Below are 23,555 nucleotides of genomic sequence, written 5' to 3' on the forward strand. Positions count from 1 at the left end.
CATTCAGTCTTGTAGGCGTTATGGCCCCTGACTTTGTAAAAATTGGTCATTTTAGTGTTGTGTCGCGCCTAGCTCCAAAAGTGTTTGACGTAGAGTCACAAAACTTTACAGGAATGTTGGTCAGCATGTGCAGTTGTGCACCTGGGGTTTCGCGTCCTGATTATGGCCCCTGACTTAGTTAAAAATTGGTCATTTTAATGTTGTGTTGCGCGTAGCTCCAAAAGTATTTGACCTAGAGTCACCAAAGTTTACAGGAATGTTGGTCAGCATGTGCATTTGTGCACCTCGGTTTCAAGTCCGGATTCATTCAGTCATGTAGGAGTTATGGCCCCTGACTTAGTTAAAAATTGGTCATTTTAGTGTTGTGTCGCGCCTAGCTCCAAAAGTGTTTGACGTAGAGTCACAAAACTTTACAGGAATGTTGGTCAGCATTTGCAGTTGTGCACCTGGGGTTTCGCATCCTGATTATGGCCCCTGACTTAGTTAAAAATTGGTCATTTTAATGTTGTGTTGCGCGTAGCTCCAAAAGTATTTGACCTAGAGTCACCAAAGTTTACAGGAATGTTGGTCAGCATGTGCATTTGTGCACCTCGGTTTCGAGTCCGGATTCATTCAGTCATGTAGGAGTTATGGCCCCTGACTTAGTTAAAAATTGGTCATTTTAATGTTTTGTCTTGCATAGCTTCAAAAGTATTTGACCTAGTGTCACCAAAGTTTACAGGAATGTTGGGGTTTCGTGTCCTGATTCACAGTTATCATTGAGTTCAAGCAACATTAAAATGCGGTGATGGACAGGTATCTGAAAATCTTAAGAAAGCATATAATTATGTTTATATGTACATTATATATGGTTATTTTTTGCCTTTTTTTAAAATAGCAACATATTGTTTTCCCAAAGTTCATCTGTGTCCTTTGTCATGTAGTGGGGGCATTTGTGTCCCATGGACACATTTCTAGTTTTGTCTTAATCATATTACTGTACTACATCTGTACCTAATGTGTACTCAATTCCTCCAATTCAAATGCAGTGTCGTACACTTTGCCAACATGAAGTGGACGTACACATTTTCTCAGTATATCATGACATTGTGTGGTTATTATGCACGTTTTTGGACATAACCATATTTCCATCATTCTGTACCTGGTGTACTCAACTCCTCCCACAGTTGCTATCCAATACCAATGGAACTTGGTATTCATACACATATTGTTGGGAATTTCATTTTATTTTCCGCTTTCTTGACTTTATATTATATTTTTATCGAGCATTTTCTGGGGGTTTGTGTCATACATTGTCAACATCTTTCTTGGAAGCAGTTTTGCAAAACTTCAGAAAAGTTTGCATTTTCAGAACACATTGTAACATAAAACATGTTTCACAGTCTATGCATGTAATGTACTTCTAAATGGTTTTGACAAAAATATTTTAAGATTTTATTTATCATTAAAGGTGTTAGGGTCAAAGAAGGTACAGAAGCTTCCATACTGCTCACATATCATATTTAGCGTTTGAGTACCAGCTTTTATGTTACAGTAGTAATCAGAACTTGTTAAGAAGCTGTTAGCTTGCGTAATATTTATTAGATTAGTGAAAATGTAGCTGCTTGCTCATTATACATCAAACACAATAAACTCATGGTGGTTTTTGGGTCATTTTGGGGGCCAAAATTTGGCCCCTTTCCACTCATCAAATGTATGGTTTTCTCCCGCTTTGTGAGAAAAATTCCCTACTTTTTTCTTTAACCAAACAATATATTATATGCTTTTGAGTCACCACATAAATTGCTCAAGGGAACATGGGTACTTGAGTCATTGATGCTCGAGCAAGGGGTGTTTCACTGTATATACTATATAGACATATATGAGATTAATTAGTTACTGATTGCCATTTAGATACACCAGAGGAACAATCCATTTTTTTTTCTATGCAGTTTTGAGTGAAGATTGAAAAAATAATTTTGATGAGTGAAATATTGGTTGAAATTAGTTTTTTTATGATTAAGCAAACAAGTAGGTTTCAGTATGACCTTCTTTAAGGTTAAATATTCCAAACTGAATAAAGTTTTCATTCTCTTATATTAAACATCATTCACATCAAACAGTGTATTGTTCGAGGACATTGTATATGGCGGAGAGAGTGTGATTTATGTGGATACATTTTATCTGCAACACCAACCAAGGGTCTTTTTTACAACACTTGATTTCTACTTTACCGAAGATTTTGATGTGGAAAATCTCATTCTTTCTTTTATATGTAATTTAACAATTAATACATATTAACATTTTGGTCCATATGCAGTTTTCGGAATGCGTACTGTAAAAGCAGAAATTTTCGCGAGGGTTTAATTTTCACTATATTCGCGAGGCCCTACATCTCTTGAAAATCAATTCTCATGTAAATATTCACCATTTATTTAGTATAATTAAAATTTAAGTATGATACCATTTTCACAATTTCGCAAACATTAAAACTCTGGAACATACTCAAAATTTCGAAATTTTGACCCAGCGAAAATATATGCTTTTACAGTAGTTGGACAAAAAAATGCAGTATAGAGTCACCCACACATTGCCTCAGTCCATGAACAATTTTTGGTCTGACCACCCAGTCTGTAACTTGCATATCAACCTCTATGGAATGATATTTAGGTAAATATTACACAATGCCTGCTGACTGTTCCAATTTACTCACTGACACTCCCATCGTGCTTACTGGTATAGTAATCATGCATGCTGGCACCTTTAACATGCTTGTTGACAATGATACCACGCTTGTTGACAATGATACCATGCTTGCTGACAATGATACCATGCGTGCTGGAAGTTACAACTTCTTTGCTTCTTAGACCCTGATGTCTATATCATAATTTCATTTGGCAAAATGACAGTGCCGTGTACCGTATTGGAATATTTCAACATGCTATGGTTATACTGGTTAATCTGGTGCATCCAAGAACAAAATTCAAGAAGTGATCAACCAGTAAGGAAAATGTAATCAGGCACTAGGCAAAATAGGAGTAAGCATAATGTCATTTCAAAAGTATATGTCACATTTTGATAACAGGGGGCGCTATGTTCAAGTGGTCGTGTTTTTTAATCCCCCGCCATAGGTGGTGGGGGTTATAGGAATGGTCTCCGTCTGTACTTCCGTCCGTCCTTCTGTCCTTCCGTCCGTCTGTCCGTAACACTTTCGTGTCCGGTCCATATCTCCTAAACCCCTTGAAGGATTTTCATGAAACTTGGGTCAAATGATCATCTCATCAAGACGATTTGCAGAACCCATGAGTCAGCCTTGTCCACCCAAGGTCAAGGTCACAACTCAAGGTCAAAGGTTTGAGCCTTCCATTTTGTGTCTGCTCTATATCTCCTAACCCCCTTGAAAGAATTTTATAAAACTTGGGTCAAATGATCACCTCATCAAGATGATGTGCAGAACCCATTAGTCAGCCATGCCGGCTCAAGGTCAATGTCACAACTTAGGGTCAAAGGTTAGAGCCTTCCATTTTGTGTCCGCTCTATATCTCCTAAACCCCTTGAAGGATTTTCATCAACTTGGGTCAAATGATCACCTTATCAAGGCAATGTGCAGAACTCATGAGTCAGCCATGCCGGCTCAAGGTCAAGGTCACAACTGAAGGTCAAAGGTTTGAGCCTTCCATTTTGTTTCTGCTCTGTATCTCCTAATTCCCTTGAAGGATTCATTTTAAACTTTGGTCAAATGATCACCTCATCAAGGCGATGTGCAGAACTCATGAGTCAGCCATGCTGGCTCAAGGTCAAGGTCACAACTAAAGGTCAAAGGTTTGAGCCTTCCATTTTGTGTCCACTCTATATCACTTAAAACTCTTGAAGGAATTTTATAAAACTTGTGTCAAATGATCACCTCATCAAAACGATGTGCAGAACTTATGAGTCAGCCATGCCGGCTCAAGGTCATAACTTAGGGTCAAAGGTTTGAGCCTTCCATTTTGTGTCCACTCTGTATCTCCTAAACCCCTTGAAGGATTTTCATCAAACTTGGGTCAAATGATCACCTCATCAAGAACTCAATAGTCAGCCATGTCAACTCAAGGTCAAGGTCACAACTCAAGGTCAAAGGTTTGAGCTCTGTATCTCCTAAACCCCTTGAAGGATTTTTATGAAACTTGGGTCAAATAATCACCTCATCAAGACGTTGTGCAGAATTCATGAGTCAGCCATGTCAGTTCAAGGTCAAGGTCACAGCTAAAGGTCAAAGGTTTACCCTTTCACTATCCATAGCAGTGGCGGGGGATTTAGCTGTCTTTCAGACTGCCTTGTCCGTACTTTGAATAATTATTTGCCGGAAAGATTATCGAGGATATCCGAATATATATAGAGATCTAACAATAGTTACTTCCCCTTTTTGCAAATCGCCATTTGTCTTAACTTTATTTATTTTTAATGTTGCGTTTATTTACAAGTGACGTGTTATATAAATGGAAGACTTACAGTTTGAAATTCCTGAGATTTCACAAATTAAACTGGCTGTTAAGGACAGAATTTTGCAGATTGCTAATAATGTGTAAACTGTCATTTTGAACATGTAGAATATGAACTTGAGTCAGTGATGACTGTTTTGACACTTAGCCAAGAGCTAATTAAAATTCGTTATAGGCCGGATATTCCCGTTACCTTTCGTGAAAACTACGAACTTGCGCCCCCTGGTATCAAAATGTGACGTGCAATGTTGCACTTTGCATTATGCTTGCTTTCAACTTGCTTAGTGGCTGATTGCATCTTTCATATTGTGTAGTCACATCGTGTATTTTCTTCTGCGAGCATTATAACTGTGCAATGTTGCTTATATACAGTCCCGGCATGTTGAAATATTCCAATACGGTACACGGCACTGTCATTTTGCCAAATGAAATTATGATATAGACATCAGGGTCTAAGCAGCAAAGAAGTTGTAACTTCCAGCACGCATGGTATCATTGGCAGCAAGCATGGTATCATTGTCAGCAAGCATGGTATCATTGTCAACAAGCGTGTTAAAGGTGCCAGCATGCATGATTATTATACCAGTAAGCACAATGGGAGTGTCAGTGAGTAAATTGTAACAGTCAGCAGGCATTGTGTAATATTTACCTAAATATCATTCCATAAACCTCAGTGCCATACATTATTTGTTAAATATCACTTTCATCTCATTTTTAGCGCAATTATAAGCTTACTATGGAAGGCAAGCTATTTCCGTGTTCTGAGTCGGTAAGGGGTTAAATATTGTTATTAGATGGCTGAAAAACCTGTATAGTTTGCCGAGTGACCTTAAATGATGCTTAACATGTTGCTTTATAAAATTTAGTCATTTCTGCTACTAGTAGATTGTTTTTGTATGGTGTTTGGGAACCTTGTAATGATATGTCTGCACCTTTTTATTTTGCAGGATTTTATCGCATATGTTTTCTGTTGTTATTCTTTGTCAGTGCTTTGTGATGGTATGCCCTGTCTGTATGAAGCATTAGATTTGCATGTCTGTGCAATAGTACCACTAATGTATGCTGTAACATACCTATTTTATATATTGTATTTATATGTAACTCATCATAATGCAAAACATTTCTGTCTCTTACACTTTTGAACTTTTAACATTCCTGTTTTCTAAGTCTAACTGAATTGTAACGTAATTATTATGTCAGTCTGTGCAATTATGATGTATCACATCTTTGTATTGTAAAAGAATCCCTTTTATATGTGCCAGATGTATTACCTCCTCTTTGTGTAAAAGAATCATTTTCATATGTGCCAGATGTATTACAAAGAAGCATTTTATATGTACATCCTCTTAGTGTAAAAGAAGCATTTTTTATAGGTGCCAGATGTATTATATCTTTTTTGGGTAATACGTGTCAGAGGTAACCAGTCCCCTGGTCAAAAAAAAAGCTGCCAGATGATCTTACTTTTCAGTGTAAAATAAATCATTATACCCCCAGATAGTAGTATCTGGGGGCTATACTGGATTCTAGTCCGTACGTCGGTCCGACGGCTGTTCCGTCCACAATGCATGTGCGAAGTGGGTTCCATTTGGATGATTTTCACCAAGTTATGACCCTTTATAAATTTTTTCTTTATATGGAAAAAAAACATTGTCCGCGCTATTTCTTAGTCATTGTATGCCAGACTTTTATTAAACCTTGTATCCCCCCCCCCTCGCCTCCCTCTCCTTGAGTGGTGGGGGCATATAGATTTGCTCTTGTCTGTCCGTCCGCCTGAGCACATGATTGGTACCTTAGGTGGTAGGAGGTGTGGCCTAGGACAATAGAAATCCTTCGTATTCATTCCGTAACCACTTAATTATTTGTTCCTTAAGTGGTCATTCTATTGTTTTCAAACAATGGAATGACCACCTACTACATGAATCGTATGGGTGTGCGTCCTTCCGTCCGTCCTTCCGAGAATGTTGTGTCGCACCTAGCTCCAAAAGTATTTGACATAGACAGGAATGTTGGTCAGCATGATTGTGTAGTTGTGCACCTGGGGTTTGGCGTCTGGATTCATTCAGTCATGTAGGAGTTATGGCCCCTGACTTAGTAAAAAATTGGTCATTTTAATGTTGTGTCGCGTGTAGCTCCAAAAGTATTTGACCTAGAGTCACCAAAGTTTACAGGAATGTTGGTCAGCATGTGCAGTGTGCACCTAGGGTTTCGCATCTGGATTCATTCAGTCGTGTGGGAGTTATGGCCCCTGACTTATTTTGTTTTTTAAGTTTTTTCATTACACAAGACCAGACAAGTTGTCCAGAATTACTCAAAAAAAAAGAGTCTCTTATTTGAATTGCAATAGGCTTTGAAAGTGAACAGCATGGATCCTGACCAGACTGCACAGATGCGCAGGCTGGTCTGGATCCATGCTGGTCGCCAATCCACTATGATGGTTTTCTCATGGCGCAACTCATATTTTGTCTCTATGTCAGTGATAGTGACATCTTAATTAATAAAAACATAATTACAATTATTATATAACTTACTTGGTCTAGTTTCATTCCATTACTGTATTGTCCTCTAGCATGCATTATGAATGACATGTCATGTTTGTGAATTCTGTTATTATGCCTTTTTCTCTTTATATAATAAAACAAGAAAATTGTTGTCAGACATAGTGACACAGAATATGGAGAGAAGTCTTTTCTAAACTTTCGTTTTGCTAATGTTGTCAGACACTCAGTTAAGGTAGTCCTGCACATTTGGATTGAATATTTTTTTACAATGTAGAATTTGATCAGACCCCGATTTTTCACAACTTCAGAATATGCATAGAACATTCAGCAAATAAAAAAGATAGGGTCCTTATGCAGGTTTTATAATTATAGGCATCTATGGGAAAATCATAACTTGCATAACATTTTTGCGAATAGAAATTTTTCTACAATGTAGATTTTTATGAAACATGTTTACAGTTGTAAATAAACGTTATGATGTTTTAGTATTATATTTTAACTTTAGAAAGATAGTAATAGTGCCATTGAAATAAATTTACTCATGGGTTGCCATTAATTCCTAAAATTATTTTCATTTCCATACCCTGAATCCAGGCTTTATTCTACGTTTTCCGGAAAAATGATGTTACGCCAACACTTCCGGTTTATTAAACATGCAAAACTACCTTAACTAGCAGTTCATTCCTTATTAATTTTACCCATCTATAAGACAGTCCTTCTGTAAAGACGGGGTCCTTTAAATTACTTCGAAATCAGTAGTATTATACATTGACTTTAAAAAATACTTTAGGCAAAAGACATTGACTCACTTATTACACGAGGCTAAACATTTGATCTGAATTTTAAGGAGAAAAATCTTGTCTTATATATAAGTAAATACAGTTTGTATCAAGCTCCATCATCCTGTTGTCACATACAGTCCTAGTTTCTTCTGGATACTAATGTTGTCTGCTAATTATTAACATATGTTGTCTACTATGTTAACATATGTTGTCTGCTATGTTAACATATGTTGTCTGCTATATGTTAACATATGTTGCTTATGAGTTTGTGTGGGGAGGTATTTTTATGTGAATGAGTGAAGCCTTAGTGTTTTTGTTTAAAGTGATCTTTCTACATTAAAGAAATAATATCTTGAAGAAGCATGTTTTATTTAATTTAATCATGAAGAAGAGGTTATACATTTTTTTTGATACTTTTACGTGGGCATAGCCTGAGTATGTGCATAACTGATGCGGAGTGTTTAAATTAATTGTACATGCTTCTGCCATATATTATTTTATTATTTCAATTCTGATACTTCCTATTCTTATATGTAAAATAGTAGAAAAGTCATGATAGGACTACTTCTTGGGCAGTCACTATAATTAAGTAGGTCGAAATGATGTCACAATTACCATGTATTATTAAGAATGAGTATTTATTGTCATATATAAGAATTTATGTCCATCATATGTTCATTCATTTTTCGGAAAATAAGTTGTAAAATAATTATCTATCAGTTTTTGGTAAACATAATACTATGCATATTCACCCTGCATAAGAAACATTTTTTAAAAATTACATTTTATTCTGTGACAGAGGCCATAGAATATATAAATTTTTAACATTTTAACAAAGGTAAATTATGCATTCTATCAAAAAAGAAGAGATATATATATACTGGTACGTGTTCTGCTCATGTCTGTCTGTCATCAAGAACTTCCTAGGATGCTTGCATGTGGACACAGTCAAGAGTCAAGGTCTAGATGAACTTGAGACTGAAAATAGTTTTTGATCAATAATCGGAGAATGAACGGGCTTATGGTTGTAAAACTAAATTGGACGATTGCCTGTCGTTTTTCTGGTCATTAGGTCAGAGGTCAAGGCTACAATAGCCTTTGGTAACAGTATTCTGTTTTTTTCTTTCTTTTTTGGTGGTTGTTGGGGGCGGGGGTGCGGGGGGAGGGGGTTATTAAGGTGGTCTTTACAGACAGGTTTGACTGTACTATGGATTAAAATTTAGAGCAACTTGGTGAAAGAAATTACTTGAACGCTTAATCTTTAATAAAGCATCTATTGTATACATGTTTATTTCAATGTTACAGAAAGACACTAATGTATCAGTGCCGTTGTTCTGTTTTCCCGATGCTGCCAATTTCAAATCTTCGTCATCAAGCTCAAAAAGGTAAAGTAAAATAATCAAAATTTTAATAGATTCTGTTCCTTAATTTAAAAAATGCACCATTTATATTTGGTTAATATTTTTGGTATTCATAAAACAACCTTTTTTTAATCTTAAACAATGGCTCCTTGAAAGTTTAGTGGATTTAAAAGAAACAAATAACACACAATATTTTTAATTGTTATGCAGCTATTACTAATAAGTTTTCAGAGAGAGTTCACAAAAATAGTTCGTAATGTTTTTCATGCATATTTCATGTACAATATTAAAAGAACAATTTCTGTTTCAGTCAATCGTATAACTTTGTGTTGACCAACTTCGATGGTGGGCGTGTCTATGGGTATTGTAGGCGGCTCCTTGTAAGTCACATTTGTTGCTTAAATTGGAAGGGATTCTATAGATCTTAGGACACCAAAATGTATTAATCAATATTATTAACAAAATATTTATTTGAATTATTTTTCCCTTTATTTAAAGCTAGTTAAGACCCTCCCTTCTTTGCAATTTTCACCTTCTTATTCAGTAATGAATCAAACCTCTGCTATTGAATGACACTATAATTGAAGTAAGTGAAATATTTTTCAGCCACCAAAGTCGCCGAACAAAGTTCCTGAGGTGATTTGTATCATCAGTCCTATAGACGCTTTTACCATGTATAACACGGTTAGTGAAACTTGCATTAATAATTAATTATATTTATTACTGTTCTCATTTCAAATTATGATAGTCATAATAATTGTGTTGTTGAAGAAATGTTGCAATTTATGTTAGAATGATTTTCAAATTTGAGATCTCACCTTGCACAAACTTATGAAATTTAAGGCAAACAGTCCGAGACCTAATGAATTGCTCGAGTCAGCTCTGGTACTCCATCTGTCGGTGCTCGATGGAGTGGTGTACCACATTTTACTTTAGACATTGAAGTGTAATATGCTCTATACCTATAATTACATAAAAAATGACATACATTTTTCTATGTCTTTCTATTTTTATGCCCCCGAAGGGAGGCATGTTATTTTTCAACTGTTCGTCCATTCGTTAGTCCGTTCGTTTGTTCATTCGTCACAACGTTAACTTTTTGCTTGAAGGCACTTTTCTCACGAACCACTGCACCCAGGACCTTCAAACTTCACATGCTGATAGTACTTATTGAGTACACGACCCCTACTGACTTTGGGATCACCAAGTCAAAGGTCAAGGTCACCAGGTCATAGGTCAAGGTGCTGCGGGGGCATTTGTCACCATTAGTGACAGCTCTTGTTATTCTTAAAAAGACTGATTATAAAGTGTTCCTTGGGAGTTTGAACATATTTGAATTATCATGTGGTCTCGGAAAACAACCTATAATGATTTTAAGTTTTGGCATTGAAAACATCTGTGGAGGGGTTAGTGCGCTTCTTCATTATTTATATGTTGTTACAGTGTGGCTCTAACCTCTTGATGTGTAGGATGTTACATGGTTTTAATTTAAAAAATTTTTGGTGTGAACTACATTTTAGCTTCTGGAAGAGGTAGAGAGGAAGAGGTTCGTATCCCTGGATGCTGCACAAGAGTTGATAGCTGCATCATTTGGTCGTCCACTGCCATCACCTGGAGTTAGTGAAACTATACGTACACTGGTAAGTTGTGAAAATATATGTACACTGTTTGAGTTGTGAAACAGTATCTCTGCTGGTAAGTTGTGAAACAATATGTACACTGGTAAGTTGTGGAAAGACAATATGTATACAGACAAAATTTTAAATGATAATATAAACCGTACACTGGTAAGTTATGAAACATTACATGCATGGATCAGTTTTGAAACAATATGTACACATTGTCAAGTAAAATGTGAAACAATATGTACACTCAGTCTGGTAAGTTGTGAAACAATGCATACATTGATAAGTTGTGAAACAATAAGTACACAAGTAAAATGTGAAACAATATGTACACTGGTAAGTTGTAAAAAAAATGAATTTGGAGAAATCAGATTTAGCAAAGTTTTACTTGTACCTTAATAATTATTTATATTGCCAAGGTCTTGTGACTGTAGTCTGGTATTGAAACTGATATACTTATTTAATTTAAAGTAAATTTCTTTGGTTGTGTTTTCAGGATCAACATGGTGAAATGGAGACAATATTTGTAACTAGAGATACAGACAACAGAATAGAAAATGTTTGTATATTTAATTTGTTAAAGAAAATAAGCTGTGTAAACTAGATACGAAAGTAACAAGCCTTACTTTTGCAAAGTGCAAACTACTTGTACTGTAAAATGATTATTATTTGTAGAAGTCCCAGTCAGTGACTAGTTACCTCCCCTGATACACCATCCACAGATATTGGACTAAAATGAAATGAAAAGTGATATTTACACCATGAATTGGACTATGTTTATGAGGGACTAATTTTCATGAATTCCAGTGTTGAATCAATCTAGGATATTTAATTCTTGTGCACAAACTAAGTTCCATATTATTTTATCTTTATAATGTGAAAATAAATTTTTGTCCTTGGAAAATGGCATTTTGCATAAGGCAAGGAATTTGATGCATACAAAATTTTTATGATGTCACAATATTTTGTGTTATTTTTGTAGAAGGTAATATTCTTTCTGTTGCCATCTTTATTGATCAAAATCACAGTTGAGTAAATGAAAAGTTTGGGGCCTTATTTAGCCAAAGTTAATGCAGACGTGGTCATAGCAATCATTCAATTTGGTCTAATTAAACGGGGGATTTTGTCCGTAGAGATTTTGTCTTGGGTATTTTTTCTGAGCAATTTTGTGCTACATTTAACTGCTGTATTCACCATTCTTTTTTCGACGGTTACTATGAGGAGAACCATAATGGTCTGAAACCGTTTATAAAATCAGACGATCCATTATTGAGATATTTTGTTTATTTATTTAGGTGAATTGTGAATGTCTGTTGACAAGTCTGGGCTCGGACAAGTTACTTAAAGTGTTTTCTACTATCCTGTTGGAGAGGAGTGTTCTGTTCTGTGCCAAACATCTTAGGTAAGAATTGAGCCACACCGTGAGAAAACCAACATAGTGCATTTGCGACCAGCATGGATCCAGACCAGCCCGCACATCCGTGCAGTCTGGTCAGGATCCATGCTGTTCGCTAAAGGTTTTTGTAATTGAAATAGGTTTTGAAAGCGAACAGCATGGATCCTGACCATGACTGTGCAGATGCACAGGCTGGTCTGGATCCATGCTGGTCGCATATGCACTATGTTGGTTTTCTCATGGTGTGGCTCATTTTATAACTGATTGATGTAGTACTCTTTTCATGATAAAAATGTTCAGAGGTGTATACAAAGGAAGCCACTCAGGGTGCCAAATTTGTCCTATAATGTTACAGATGGAGCAAGCTGTCCAATGGGATGGAGCGGAAGAAAGCTGATGGACTTGGAAAGAGAAATCTTTTAGCCTAGCTCTTTGCAAATACAATTAAAATAGACATGTATATAGCAGAGTGACAAGTAAAGCCCTATTTCTTGGGAAGAACCGGTATTGGCCTCTTAATTGGATTTGAGACACTCAAGAGCATCCCAGAAATTTCCAGTGCTTAGACTGGGATTTGAATCTTGGACATCTGGATTAATAGCTATGCATGTTACCACTAGGCCATCAATCAAAATATGGTAAAAGAGAAATTGTTTTAGTTGAAGCAATGGGTGAGCTGAGAAATTTCTTCATGAGAAGTTACTAGTAATCATTGAAGAAAATCTTTATTTGGTATTCTACTAGTGACATCTTTTTGTTACTTGCAAGAGGTAAAAGAAAATGAACACCTCCAGACTTTTGGAAAAGTTGATTGTATTTCATTTGTTAATGATGGTTAAAAAAAAGCAAAAACAGGGTGATTCAATGAGTTCTTAGGTCATAAGACCTGTCGAAGAATGCATTGGTCATTTGTCAATCTGACCTCAAAAGCAACCAATCAGATGCCGGGGTTTTAGGACTGTTTTGAAAACATACATGTAGTCTGTAAAATGATATGTAGAAATGTTTTAAAAACGTAAGTCACTTAGCAGAAGAGTGAAGATTGCTTGTTAATACTCCACTTTTTGCTGCGAAATTGTTAATTTTCATATTGAACTAAATTCCTCCCACCAATTCTTTCAGGTATTTTTTGACAGACTTTGACCTGTATTTCTGGGTAGTCTGGTAATGTAACACATGTTTCACATTGGCTTAAAAATGCTGGGAAAAAGCTAAAAAAAAGTATAAAAAGCTGAACTTATCTAGAATTTACTCTTTTGATTAAGGCAAGTGACTTTTACATGTTCATGTCAATGAGTGGATAATATAAGAAGCAAGACTGCCAAACATATAATTATGTTATATTTCTATTCTTGTTTATTCTAGTACATTGTCGTCCACTATACATGCTATTGTGTCGTTGCTGTATCCGTTCTCATGGCAACACACATTTATCCCGGTGCTTCCGTCAGACATGATAGATGTCGTCTGCTCACCTACTCCGTATATTATTGGCATTACAGTGTCACTGCTGCCAAAAACAACAGATCTGCCAATTGATGAGGTGAGGACTGAAATTGTTTTTTACCAATAGCCTGCTAAATTTCTAAAATGGACAGGTCCATCATTCAATTTGTGCAATAATTCGAAGGGGTGTTCACTGAAAATTCACTGACTGAATAGCGAACAGTGCAGACCATGATCAGACTGCACGGATGTGCAGGCTGATCTTGGTCTGCACTGGTCGCTATGGCAGAATCACTTGCCGCCAGCAGGCTAAAGGTTAATGAGTCTGTGTTATTTGCAGGAGATTAATTTTTGTGGATTTCATCAGTGTGTTAATCCATGAGATTAAATCCTAACACACATACAATTTTGTCTTATAAAGTTGAATTCATCAAATTCATTTCCCCATGAAATGGCACTTTTTTTTGACAAACAATGAAATGAAATGCAGAGGAAATTAAATGATTTTACAGTATTTCATTTTTTCGGATAATTCATTTTCTGTGCAGTTTGTATCACTTACAGAGAATGTTTGTTTGATTCAGTGTAAAGGTTGGAATGTCTTAGTGAACACCAGAAGCAACTTGTTCAAAGCCATGTGTGAAAATGTTGAATTTGGTTTTTATTAGTGAAAGACACTTGGATCTTATATGTAAAACAAACATTTTTGGTTTTATTTCAGCAGTCATTTCAATGGTTTTTAATCAAAATATTTATCTGATTTCATCCCTGCAGTTACACACAAAGTCATGTCGTCAGTATGGTAATGTAGAAAAAGAAGTAAAATTTCTTGGCAGTTTACAAATTTCTTTTAGCAAGAACTTGATACATTTTAATTTTTCTTTCTTTCAGAATGTATTAATTGTTGACATAGACAAGCGAACATTTATCAGATCACAGGGTGATGAGGGAACTCTCCTCCCAAAGAAGATAGAAAAAGCTCTTAAAACATCCCTTAATATGTGCCGAGTTGATCAAGGTAAGTTAACGTTTCTAATACTTCCTGGTACCATGTGATATTTTTCTTACACCTGATTAAAAATCACGTGCCCCTCATCGATGTGGGTTCGAGCCTCACTCGGGGCGTTGAATTCTTCATGTGAGGAAGCCATCCAGCTGGCTTACGCAAGGTCGGTGGTTCTACCCAGGTGCCCGCTCATGATGAAATAATGCACGGAGGGGCACCTGGGGTCTTCCTCCACCATTAAAGCTGGAAAGTTGCCATATGACCTATCATGTGTCGGTGCAACGTTAAATAAAAAAAACACAAAAAAAAACACCAGATTAAACCTCAATTATCATCATTTAAGTGAATAAGAGAGAGAGTAAATATTTAAAAAGTTTTTGTTTTAATTCCTTGTAGTGTAGGTGATGTAAAAAGCACAAATACCATTGGAAGTTTTCAGTTTTTGCAAGTGATGTTGTTTCTATGCACTTAATTCAAATTTCTGTGTTTGTCTTCAAAGAAGAAGGTTGAATCACAGCTGTCAGAATGATCTTATTTGTATATGCAGTTTATTCTGCTGTTTATTTCATCATTTTCCTGTAAACTGAAGAGTTCTGAATTAACCCCTTTGGCTTTAAAATAGACTCTTCTTGTTATATTTTTGCTAATTCAAAACCCAAATCCTGATGGTGAGTAGATAACAGCTAACGAGGGTCATTGAATGCTATTTCTATTTCAGATGCAAGAAATTGCCCTGACCTGATGATCTCCGAGGCCTTTGTGAGGTTTTTCGTTGAAGCTATTGGACACTACGGACAGTTTATTATCACTCAACAGGACGGTAAAAAAATCTTCCAGAAAGAAAATTTTGTCAAAGGTATGTTGTCTTGTTCTTAAATATTGTAATCTGCCGATGAGCCTTTTCAAGATTTGTCCAGTAGGTGAAGCGTATGACTGTAAAATTTTGCCTGTATTATTGAATTGATATCTTGGGTTCAATAAAATAGATTTCTAGGACTGACTTAAAGATCTGAGAGGCAGATACAGATCACAGAAAACAAAAACTGCAATGATGTATTATTTGCATTTATCTTCATGTACCTTTCTAGCCAGGAACAAATATTCTAACATTTCTCACATTACAGGGTATTATAATTCTAACATTACATTACATTGCAATCCTTACATTACATTACAATCCCTCACATCACATTTCATTACAGTTCTAACAATTATCATGTTACTATGTATTACATTACAGTCCTTACATTACACACATTATATTACTTAACAATTTTAACATTACTCATGTTACATTACATTACAATTAGACCATTACCTACATTACAATTCAAACATTACTCACATTTCATGACATTTCAATTCTAACATTACTCACATGACTTTACATGACAGTTCTAACATTATTCAAATTACATTGCATTACAGTTCTCACTTTACATTTCAATTTTTCTAACTTTTGAACGTACCGGTAAACTGAATGGGAATTATACTTGTTTGTTGAGATTTATTATACCCCCACAAACGAAGTTTGCGGGGGTATATAGAAGTGAGCTTGTCAGTCGGTCTGTTGGTTTTCATGGTTTCCGGGCAATAACTCATGAAAGGCTTGACAGATTTAAATGATTTTTGGTACACTGGTGTAACATCAGAGGTCAGTAGGTCAAAGTCACAATGACCCTGAACAGGTAAACAGTTTCCGGATGATAACTTGCAAATGCTTGGGCCTAGGATTATAAATTTTAGTACACAGGTATAACTTGATAAAATACCGGTCAAGTTCGACTTTGAGATCAGTAGGTCAAAGGTCAAGGCTACAATGACCCGAAACAGTTAAACGATTTCAAGATGATAACTTGAGAACACTTGGGCCTATGATCATGAAAATTGATAGGGAGGTTGGTCATGACCAGCAGATGACCTCTCCTGGTTTTGAGGTCAGTAGGTCACAGGTCAAGGTCACAGTGACCCCGAACAATTAAACGGTTTTCGGACGATAACTTCAGAACGCTTGGGCCTAGGATCACGAAACTTAACAGGGAGGTTGGGCATGACAGCAGATGACCCCTATCGAGTTTTAGTTCAAAAGGTCAAAGGTCAGAGTGACCTGAAATATTTTAACCATTTCCGGACAATGACTTGAGAACGCTTGCGCCGAGGATCATGAAACTTCATAGGGAAGTTCATCATGACCAGCAGATGACTCCTATTGATTTTGAGGTCAGCAGGTCAAAGGTCAAGCAAGTTCGGCTTTGACATTAGCTTAGTTTTGTGACAAGGATGGGGGTATAATTCGTCACTCCTGTGACAACCCTAGTTTTTCATGGTAATTAATCCTGCGCAAGTACTAATAATTTCACGGTATATTAATATGATAAATACAGGCTGATAAAAATTATTGTTTTGTAGGTACAAGTTCCTCCACCCTACAGCAACTACTAGAATGGTTTGTTGAGACACAGATGTTTGAAGTGTTTATCACAAAACAACTTGAGAAAACAGATTGGGGCAACACTATAGGTAATATCATATGAGCCGCACCATGAGAAAACCAGCATAGTGCCTTTGCGACCAGCATGGATCCAGACCAGCCTGCGCGTCCATGCAGTCTGGTCAGGATCCATGCTGTTCACTAACAGTTTCTCCAATTGCAATAGGTTTTGAAAGCGAACAGCATGGATCCTGAGCAGACTGCGCAGATGCGCAGGCTGATCTGGATCCATACTGGTTGCAAAGCCACTATGTTGGTTTTCTCATGGTGCGGCTCATATGTTGTTATTTGACATCAAACATTCTTTTAAGAAAACTTACTGTGAAAGAATCATAAAATATCATGGTTACCCCTGACACCGCTATTTTGTCCAGACTGGCATTCATGGATTTCAGATCTTATAGATGTAATAGATTTTGTTTTAAATTAATTATATGGGTTGACACAACCACAAAATCCATAAAAATTTATCCATCACAAATATTAATGATCTAACAGTTTTTATTTTAATTGCTAAGAAAGAACTAGTAAATCTGTTGAGCGGTGCCTCCAAAATTGCTTGAATAATCAGTCACAAGTGGCACCTGGTAAAATAAACTTAATCTTTGAAGGACAGAATAATGCTTTGGAAAAAACACTTTCAAGCTTTAATGTTATAGGAAGACCGCAGGTGCCACCACTGGCATTATTTAAGATGCAGGTCTTCCTCATATGGTGACATGAGCAAGACTTAAACCCATAGAGGCTAGGGGCTAGTGATTTGAAATCTGCAACCTCAACCACTCAGTCAAAGAGGTCCTGAATCACTCAAAAAAATTGCAACTGATTCAACATTCTAACTCAGCAGAGGGACGCAGTGGTACTGTGAAAGCATTGATATTTGTGGGGGACTAATTTGCATGGTTGCGCAATCCACCAAATGAAATACTCTTGAACAAACTAAGTTCCCGTTCTTTTATCTTGATATGTGTAGAACCTCAAATACATTATCCTCTCTAAATAGCCTTTTTAATTGAAACCATGAAATTTTATTCCAACGAAATTAATTTACTTCACAGTACAGCTTTTACTTCAGAGCTTCTCAAGCAGTCCTAATTTCTACTGAATCTGTATATTGGAAAATGCAGCTACCTTCACACATAATGGAATTATCTTTGAAAGAAGGCGTTCTAATAGTACTAGCTACAGCAGGTCACTTATTAGCATTTGTTCAAAGTATGGATATTACATAGTTTCAGATCTTAAATGTAGATTTAGTATTAAAAAAATCAACAAAATATTATTGGCATGATTATTATGTTACTAAATTGAATATTATTGTAATTTTATAAAAAAAAATTGGTTCTGTATTGAAACTGCTTATAGTATTCTCTTATTGAACTATTTCAGAAATGTTCCAAAGTCGTATTCAAGAGCATATGTTTACGAAGGGTCAGAAACGACGACTCGGCAAAAAGTCTAGTGCTCTCACATTTTCACCAGAAAAGGACTGAAGACATCTTCTTCATCTAACTTTATTCATACATACCAATACTAAACTTGTATTCTTGTTAAAGAAAATGCAGGTTTTTTCATCTTCTGATTTTTTTCATACATACTGGTACTAAAAATGATGCATCAGGGTTCACTCCACGATTTTCCACCTGAGTCATGTGCTACAGTCTCATTCAAGTGGCTCAAACTTATTTTCCATGTGGCTTATAAAATGAGGATATTTTTTATGCCCCCGAAGGGAGGCATATAGTTTTTGAACCGTCTGTCGGTCTGTCAGTCTGTCGGTCTGTCAGTCTGTCCGCAATTTTCGTGTCCGGTCCATATCTTTGTCATCGATGGATGAATTTTCAAATAACTTGGCATGATTGTGTACCACAGTAAGACGACGTGTCGCGCGCAAGACCCAGGTCCGTAGCTTAACGGTCAAGGTCACACTTAGACGTTAAAGGATAGTTCATTGATGGGCGTGTCCGGTCCATATCTTTGTCATCGATGGATGGATTTTCAAATAACTTGGCGTGAATGTGTACCACAGTAAGACGACTTGTTGCGCGCAAGATCCAGGTCCGTAGCTCAAAGGTCAAGGTCACACTTAGACGTTAAAGGATAGTGCATTGATGGGCGTGTCCGGTCCATCTTTGTCATCGATGGATGGATTTTCAAATAACTTGGCATGAATGTGTACCACAGTAAGACGACCTGTCGCACGCAAGACCCAGGTCTGTAGCTCAAAGGTCAAGGTCACACTTAGACATTAAAGGTCATTTTTCATGATAGTGCATTGATGGGCGTGTCCGGTCCATATCATTGTCATTCATGCATGGATTTTAAAATAACTACGCATGAATGTGTGACACAGTAAGACGACGTGTCGCGCGCAAGACCCAGCTCCGTAGGTCAAAGGTCCTAAACTCTAACATCGGCCATAACTATTCATTCAAATTGCCATCGGGGGCATGTGTCATCCTATGGAGACAGCTCTTGTTTTCCATGAAATGTTGCGTTTTCGCTTGCAACTTTTGAGTCAGTAATTTGTTTCTGCTGTGTAATTTGTACAAATTTTTAGTGTGACAATAGAAGTTGCAAGTGTAGCAGTTTTTGTGCCAAAAGACTGACTTTTCCTTGCATGTTAGACCGGATTTTTCTGTGTTTTCGCTGACGATTGAGAAACATTTTACACCGGGGATGTAGGGTGACTGTTGTGCTGCAATTTATGAATGAACGTAAGTTCATAAGCAGCTGTGATAAAGTAGTGCATAAAAAGAAAAGCATTCATTTTATTTTATTTCTTCTATTGTATGAAGAAATCTTTTGCACAGAAAAGAATCTATTACTGGTTGTAGGTGTGGATGGAAACATCCGTCTCTCAGGTAACAGCTCTTGAGGTAACTTGGCAGAGCCTCGTTACTGCCTGAACAGTTGTTTTTGAGGTAGATATTTCAATCCCCATTTTAAACCAGTGAAAGAATCTTATAATTCTTTATCCATTGCTACATTTAAGATCTTTTTCATATGTTTTTGAAGCTTTTAATTCTCAAAACGTTTGTGTTTATTTTACAAGATTAAGGTGCACATACATTATATACTTACAGGCATGTGCTAAAACATTTGTTTGTTTGATAACATTATTTACTTTGCACAATATTTTGTTTACTATAGAATTGATTTCTTTTTTTGTTTGTTTTTATACAGCATATCCCTGTAAATAGTGCAATACCCATATCAGAGAATATTTACATTTTCTTCATGCTACGTTGAACATTATCCAGTGACTCAGTGAACTGTCATGTTTAGTTACTGTATTTACTCGCCTATAGGAGTTTTTTTCCATTAAAAATCATATCAAATATTTTGTCTTGTCTAATAAGTGAGTTAGAAGCATTGGCCTAAAGTACTTATAAAAGAGTGCAAAATACTGGCGATTTTAAAGTAAATTAAAAGGGCCCATATTATAGAAAAGTCGTCTTATAGATGGGTAAATAGGGTTTCCTAAATAGTTTTTGTTCAGCCTGTATGTAAATACAAAAGAATGTTTTTGGGGCGATTACTTTAGATATGTTTAAGAATGTACAGCATTATTATAGCTGTATTTCTGAAGTACTTTTGAAGTGACTGAAACCTTTCTACGGTAGTCACATTAGATTTTGATAGTAACCTTTTACCTTAGGATAAGTAAGGAAAAGGGACTCCTTCATCAATACACAAATATTGAGGACTGAACATGAAAAGAAATGTTTTACATATCATTTATGATGAAAATTTACAAGGTAAAATAACTGAAATTTACAAGGTAAAACACATCAAAATGGATATGTGTTGTTAATTTAAAACACAATTAAGATATTTTGAAAATCTAGAAAAAAAATTCATTTTCATTCTTTGAGTTTTTTCAATATTCTTATTACCAAATATTTGAAAAATGAATTGCCAATAAAAACATGTTACAGAAATGAGCCACACCATGAGAAAACCAACATAGTGCATTTGCGACCAGCATGGATCCAGGCTAGCCTGCGCATCTACGCAGTCTGGTCAGGATCCATACTGTTCGCGTACGGTTTCTCTAATTGCAATAGGGATTGAAAGCGAACAGTATGGATCATGATCAGACTGCGCAAATGCGCAGGCTGGTCTGGATCCATGCTGGTTGCAAATGCACTATGTTGGTTTTCTCATGGTGTGGCTCAAATGATGAATGAAACGGTAGCTCCCTATATAAAATGCTGGTTTAATACTAAAATTTGCTGGGCTGAAGTCGAAACCTGAAGAAACAAATTATGAAAAAATATTTTTTTATGTTCAGTAATAAATATCTTACTGAATGGCTAGCCCGTCAGTAGTCATAACTATTGACCGGCAATCCATTCAGTAAGTGTATATCTGCAGTATACTCAATGAAATTAATGGACATTCATTAGTAGTTTTACTACTGAATATATATGTGCTAGTTTCTGTAAATGTCATGTGCATAGTAAACTTTATTCTTTTTTATAATGTATATAATATAATGTATATTTTAATAGATTTAAAAAGTGATTTAAAATCTCATATTCAGAGACAGGGTACCTTGCTTAATGAAGATTAACATTGTATTTTTTGTCTTGGCTGAGCTTTTCATTGTGCTCTTAGTATGAAAAAAGACGCATTTTCTCAGAAAAGTGCTTCAGAAATTTGGAAAAAATCATTTTAGGTAGTGAAAATAAGTGATTTTGCTGCGGAATTATTCTGTATAGGCATAGCACAATTAGAGATCTATGATATTTTATTGCTGAGTGCACTCACAAATTAATGGCCTGTGTTTTAAATCCTTACTCCTGAATTTATCATTGGCCTACTTGTTTGAAGTCATCCAGTTACCCTTTCATTAAGAAAAACTAGTACTAGTGCCTCTTGTTTAAACTTTTAAATTGTGTGAAGCAGGGCTCCGGAAATTTGCCGGTTTGTCGGTTTTGGACCGATTTTTGACTTTTCAGACCGATTCCTGGAGTGAAAAAATCAAAAAAATCGGTCCCGTGAAAATGATTTTTTTTTTTTATAAATTTCGGTCTGAAATCTCAATACACGATGACCTGCCAAGCAGGAAACTGTTGGTCGCACCCTCAGATAATCAATAAACGTGTCAAACGGTCTGATTGTCACCTTGATAATCGGTCCGTAATTAGCGCGTGACGCAATCAGTGCTCGCGCGGCACATCCTTTAATGTTTGCAGACAGCCGACTGCAATGTATTAAACATTTTTGACTGGTTTCCAATTGTTTCTGACTGGATCCAAATGGTTTCGACTGGGATCCACTTCTTTTTTGAATCCGACGGATGTCTTTTTTCTCAAAAGGCTACATGTTTGATCACGGGTAAAAAACAAATGGTCACTGCATTTAATGAGACATCACACGGGAAACCGATATAAATATTTTTTATAATTACTTGATTTCTAAAAATTACATGATTCATTTGTTGGGACTCCAGTTGAAACAAGTACAGAAAATCGTCTTTGCAACCCGACTGTACATAAGAAAATAAAAGAAAGAAAACAAAAAAGGAATGGCAAACACGAATGATAAAGAAAACCGGAGTGGCGCTGTTTATCAAATCGGTCTTTTAAAAAATGTTTCAAAATGAAATTTTGTTTACATCAGAAGAGAATTTTATAGAATGTAGCAGCTTGTTGAAGTACAAGGCCAGCGTAATGAAATATCTGTGGCCAACGCGCGTGACCTTATGGCACTATACATGCGGGAAGTTCGATCTCAGCCTTCACATAACGTACCCATTCGGTCCGCGGCAGAGTATTCTTAAAATACTGAGCATGTTTGGCAGAGAATATGTGTCGAGTAAATCGCTCTGACGCATTGTATTTTATAAAATTCCGTCAAAGAATGAGGAAACATCATAAAGTGTCTGCCGTGTATACGGTACCGAACTCACGTGCGTTGGCTTTTAGACTAGTTAGGTACACGGTGTCAATGCCTCGGCAATTTTGTCCTGCAAGTATTTTCTCGGAAAAACATCGAAATTTAAACAAAGTAACGATCACACATAACACTGAATAACTGTCTTCATTGTATGGTAACTCGCGGTGACCGGTAAATCATTTTTAATGCATGACATGCTTATTTCTTTACTCTATCACATTTTACAAATATGTTATATATTGGTAACGCGGTGGGTGGGGTAGCGCCGATGTCATGATTTTCGTTTCGGACCGATTGAGTTCTCAAAATTTCCGGAGCCCTGGTGTGAAGATCTTCTGAAATTTTATGAAGATCATCTGAAATTCTGTGAAGGGCATCTGAAATTCTGTGAAGATTATCTTAAATTCTGTGAAGAGCATCTGAAATTCTATGAAGAGGTTCCTAAATTCTGTGAAGAGCATCTGGAATTCTGTAAAGATCATCTTAATTCTGTGAAGAGCATCTGAAATTCTATGAGGAGCTTCTTAAATTCTGTGAAGATCTGAAATTTCATGAAGAGCATCCATCAGTTCTACCTTTAAAC

General features: G+C 36.2%; 1 protein-coding gene across 4 annotated transcripts in view; it reads left to right on the forward strand.

The window, feature by feature from the left end:
* Positions 1-21,057, forward strand: part of LOC123537576 (DENN domain-containing protein 2A-like) — a 50,466-nt gene extending 29,409 nt beyond the window's left edge. For 2 of the 4 annotated variants that reach the window (XM_053527629.1, XM_053527631.1), the window contains 12 exons: positions 5,179-5,229; positions 9,046-9,125; positions 9,412-9,481; positions 9,708-9,785; positions 10,622-10,741; positions 11,223-11,285; positions 12,022-12,128; positions 13,488-13,665; positions 14,460-14,586; positions 15,293-15,430; positions 16,984-17,094; positions 18,455-21,057. In XM_053527629.1, the coding sequence (XP_053383604.1) occupies positions 5,179-5,229; positions 9,046-9,125; positions 9,412-9,481; positions 9,708-9,785; positions 10,622-10,741; positions 11,223-11,285; positions 12,022-12,128; positions 13,488-13,665; positions 14,460-14,586; positions 15,293-15,430; positions 16,984-17,094; positions 18,455-18,558 (1,227 nt within the window). In that variant the 3' untranslated portion in view covers positions 18,559-21,057. Of the gene's footprint in view, positions 1-1,450; positions 1,469-5,178; positions 5,230-9,045; positions 9,126-9,411; positions 9,482-9,707; positions 9,786-10,621; positions 10,742-11,222; positions 11,286-12,021; positions 12,129-13,487; positions 13,666-14,459; positions 14,587-15,292; positions 15,431-16,983; positions 17,095-18,454 lie in introns of all 4 variants that reach the window. The other 2 variants (XM_053527630.1, XM_045321396.2) reach the window with 2 other exon arrangements.
* Positions 21,058-23,555: the final 2,498 nt, after the last annotated feature.

The sequence above is a fragment of the Mercenaria mercenaria genome, chromosome 17, assembly GCF_021730395.1.
Source record: "Mercenaria mercenaria strain notata chromosome 17, MADL_Memer_1, whole genome shotgun sequence".
Lineage (NCBI taxonomy): Eukaryota > Metazoa > Mollusca > Bivalvia > Venerida > Veneridae > Mercenaria > Mercenaria mercenaria.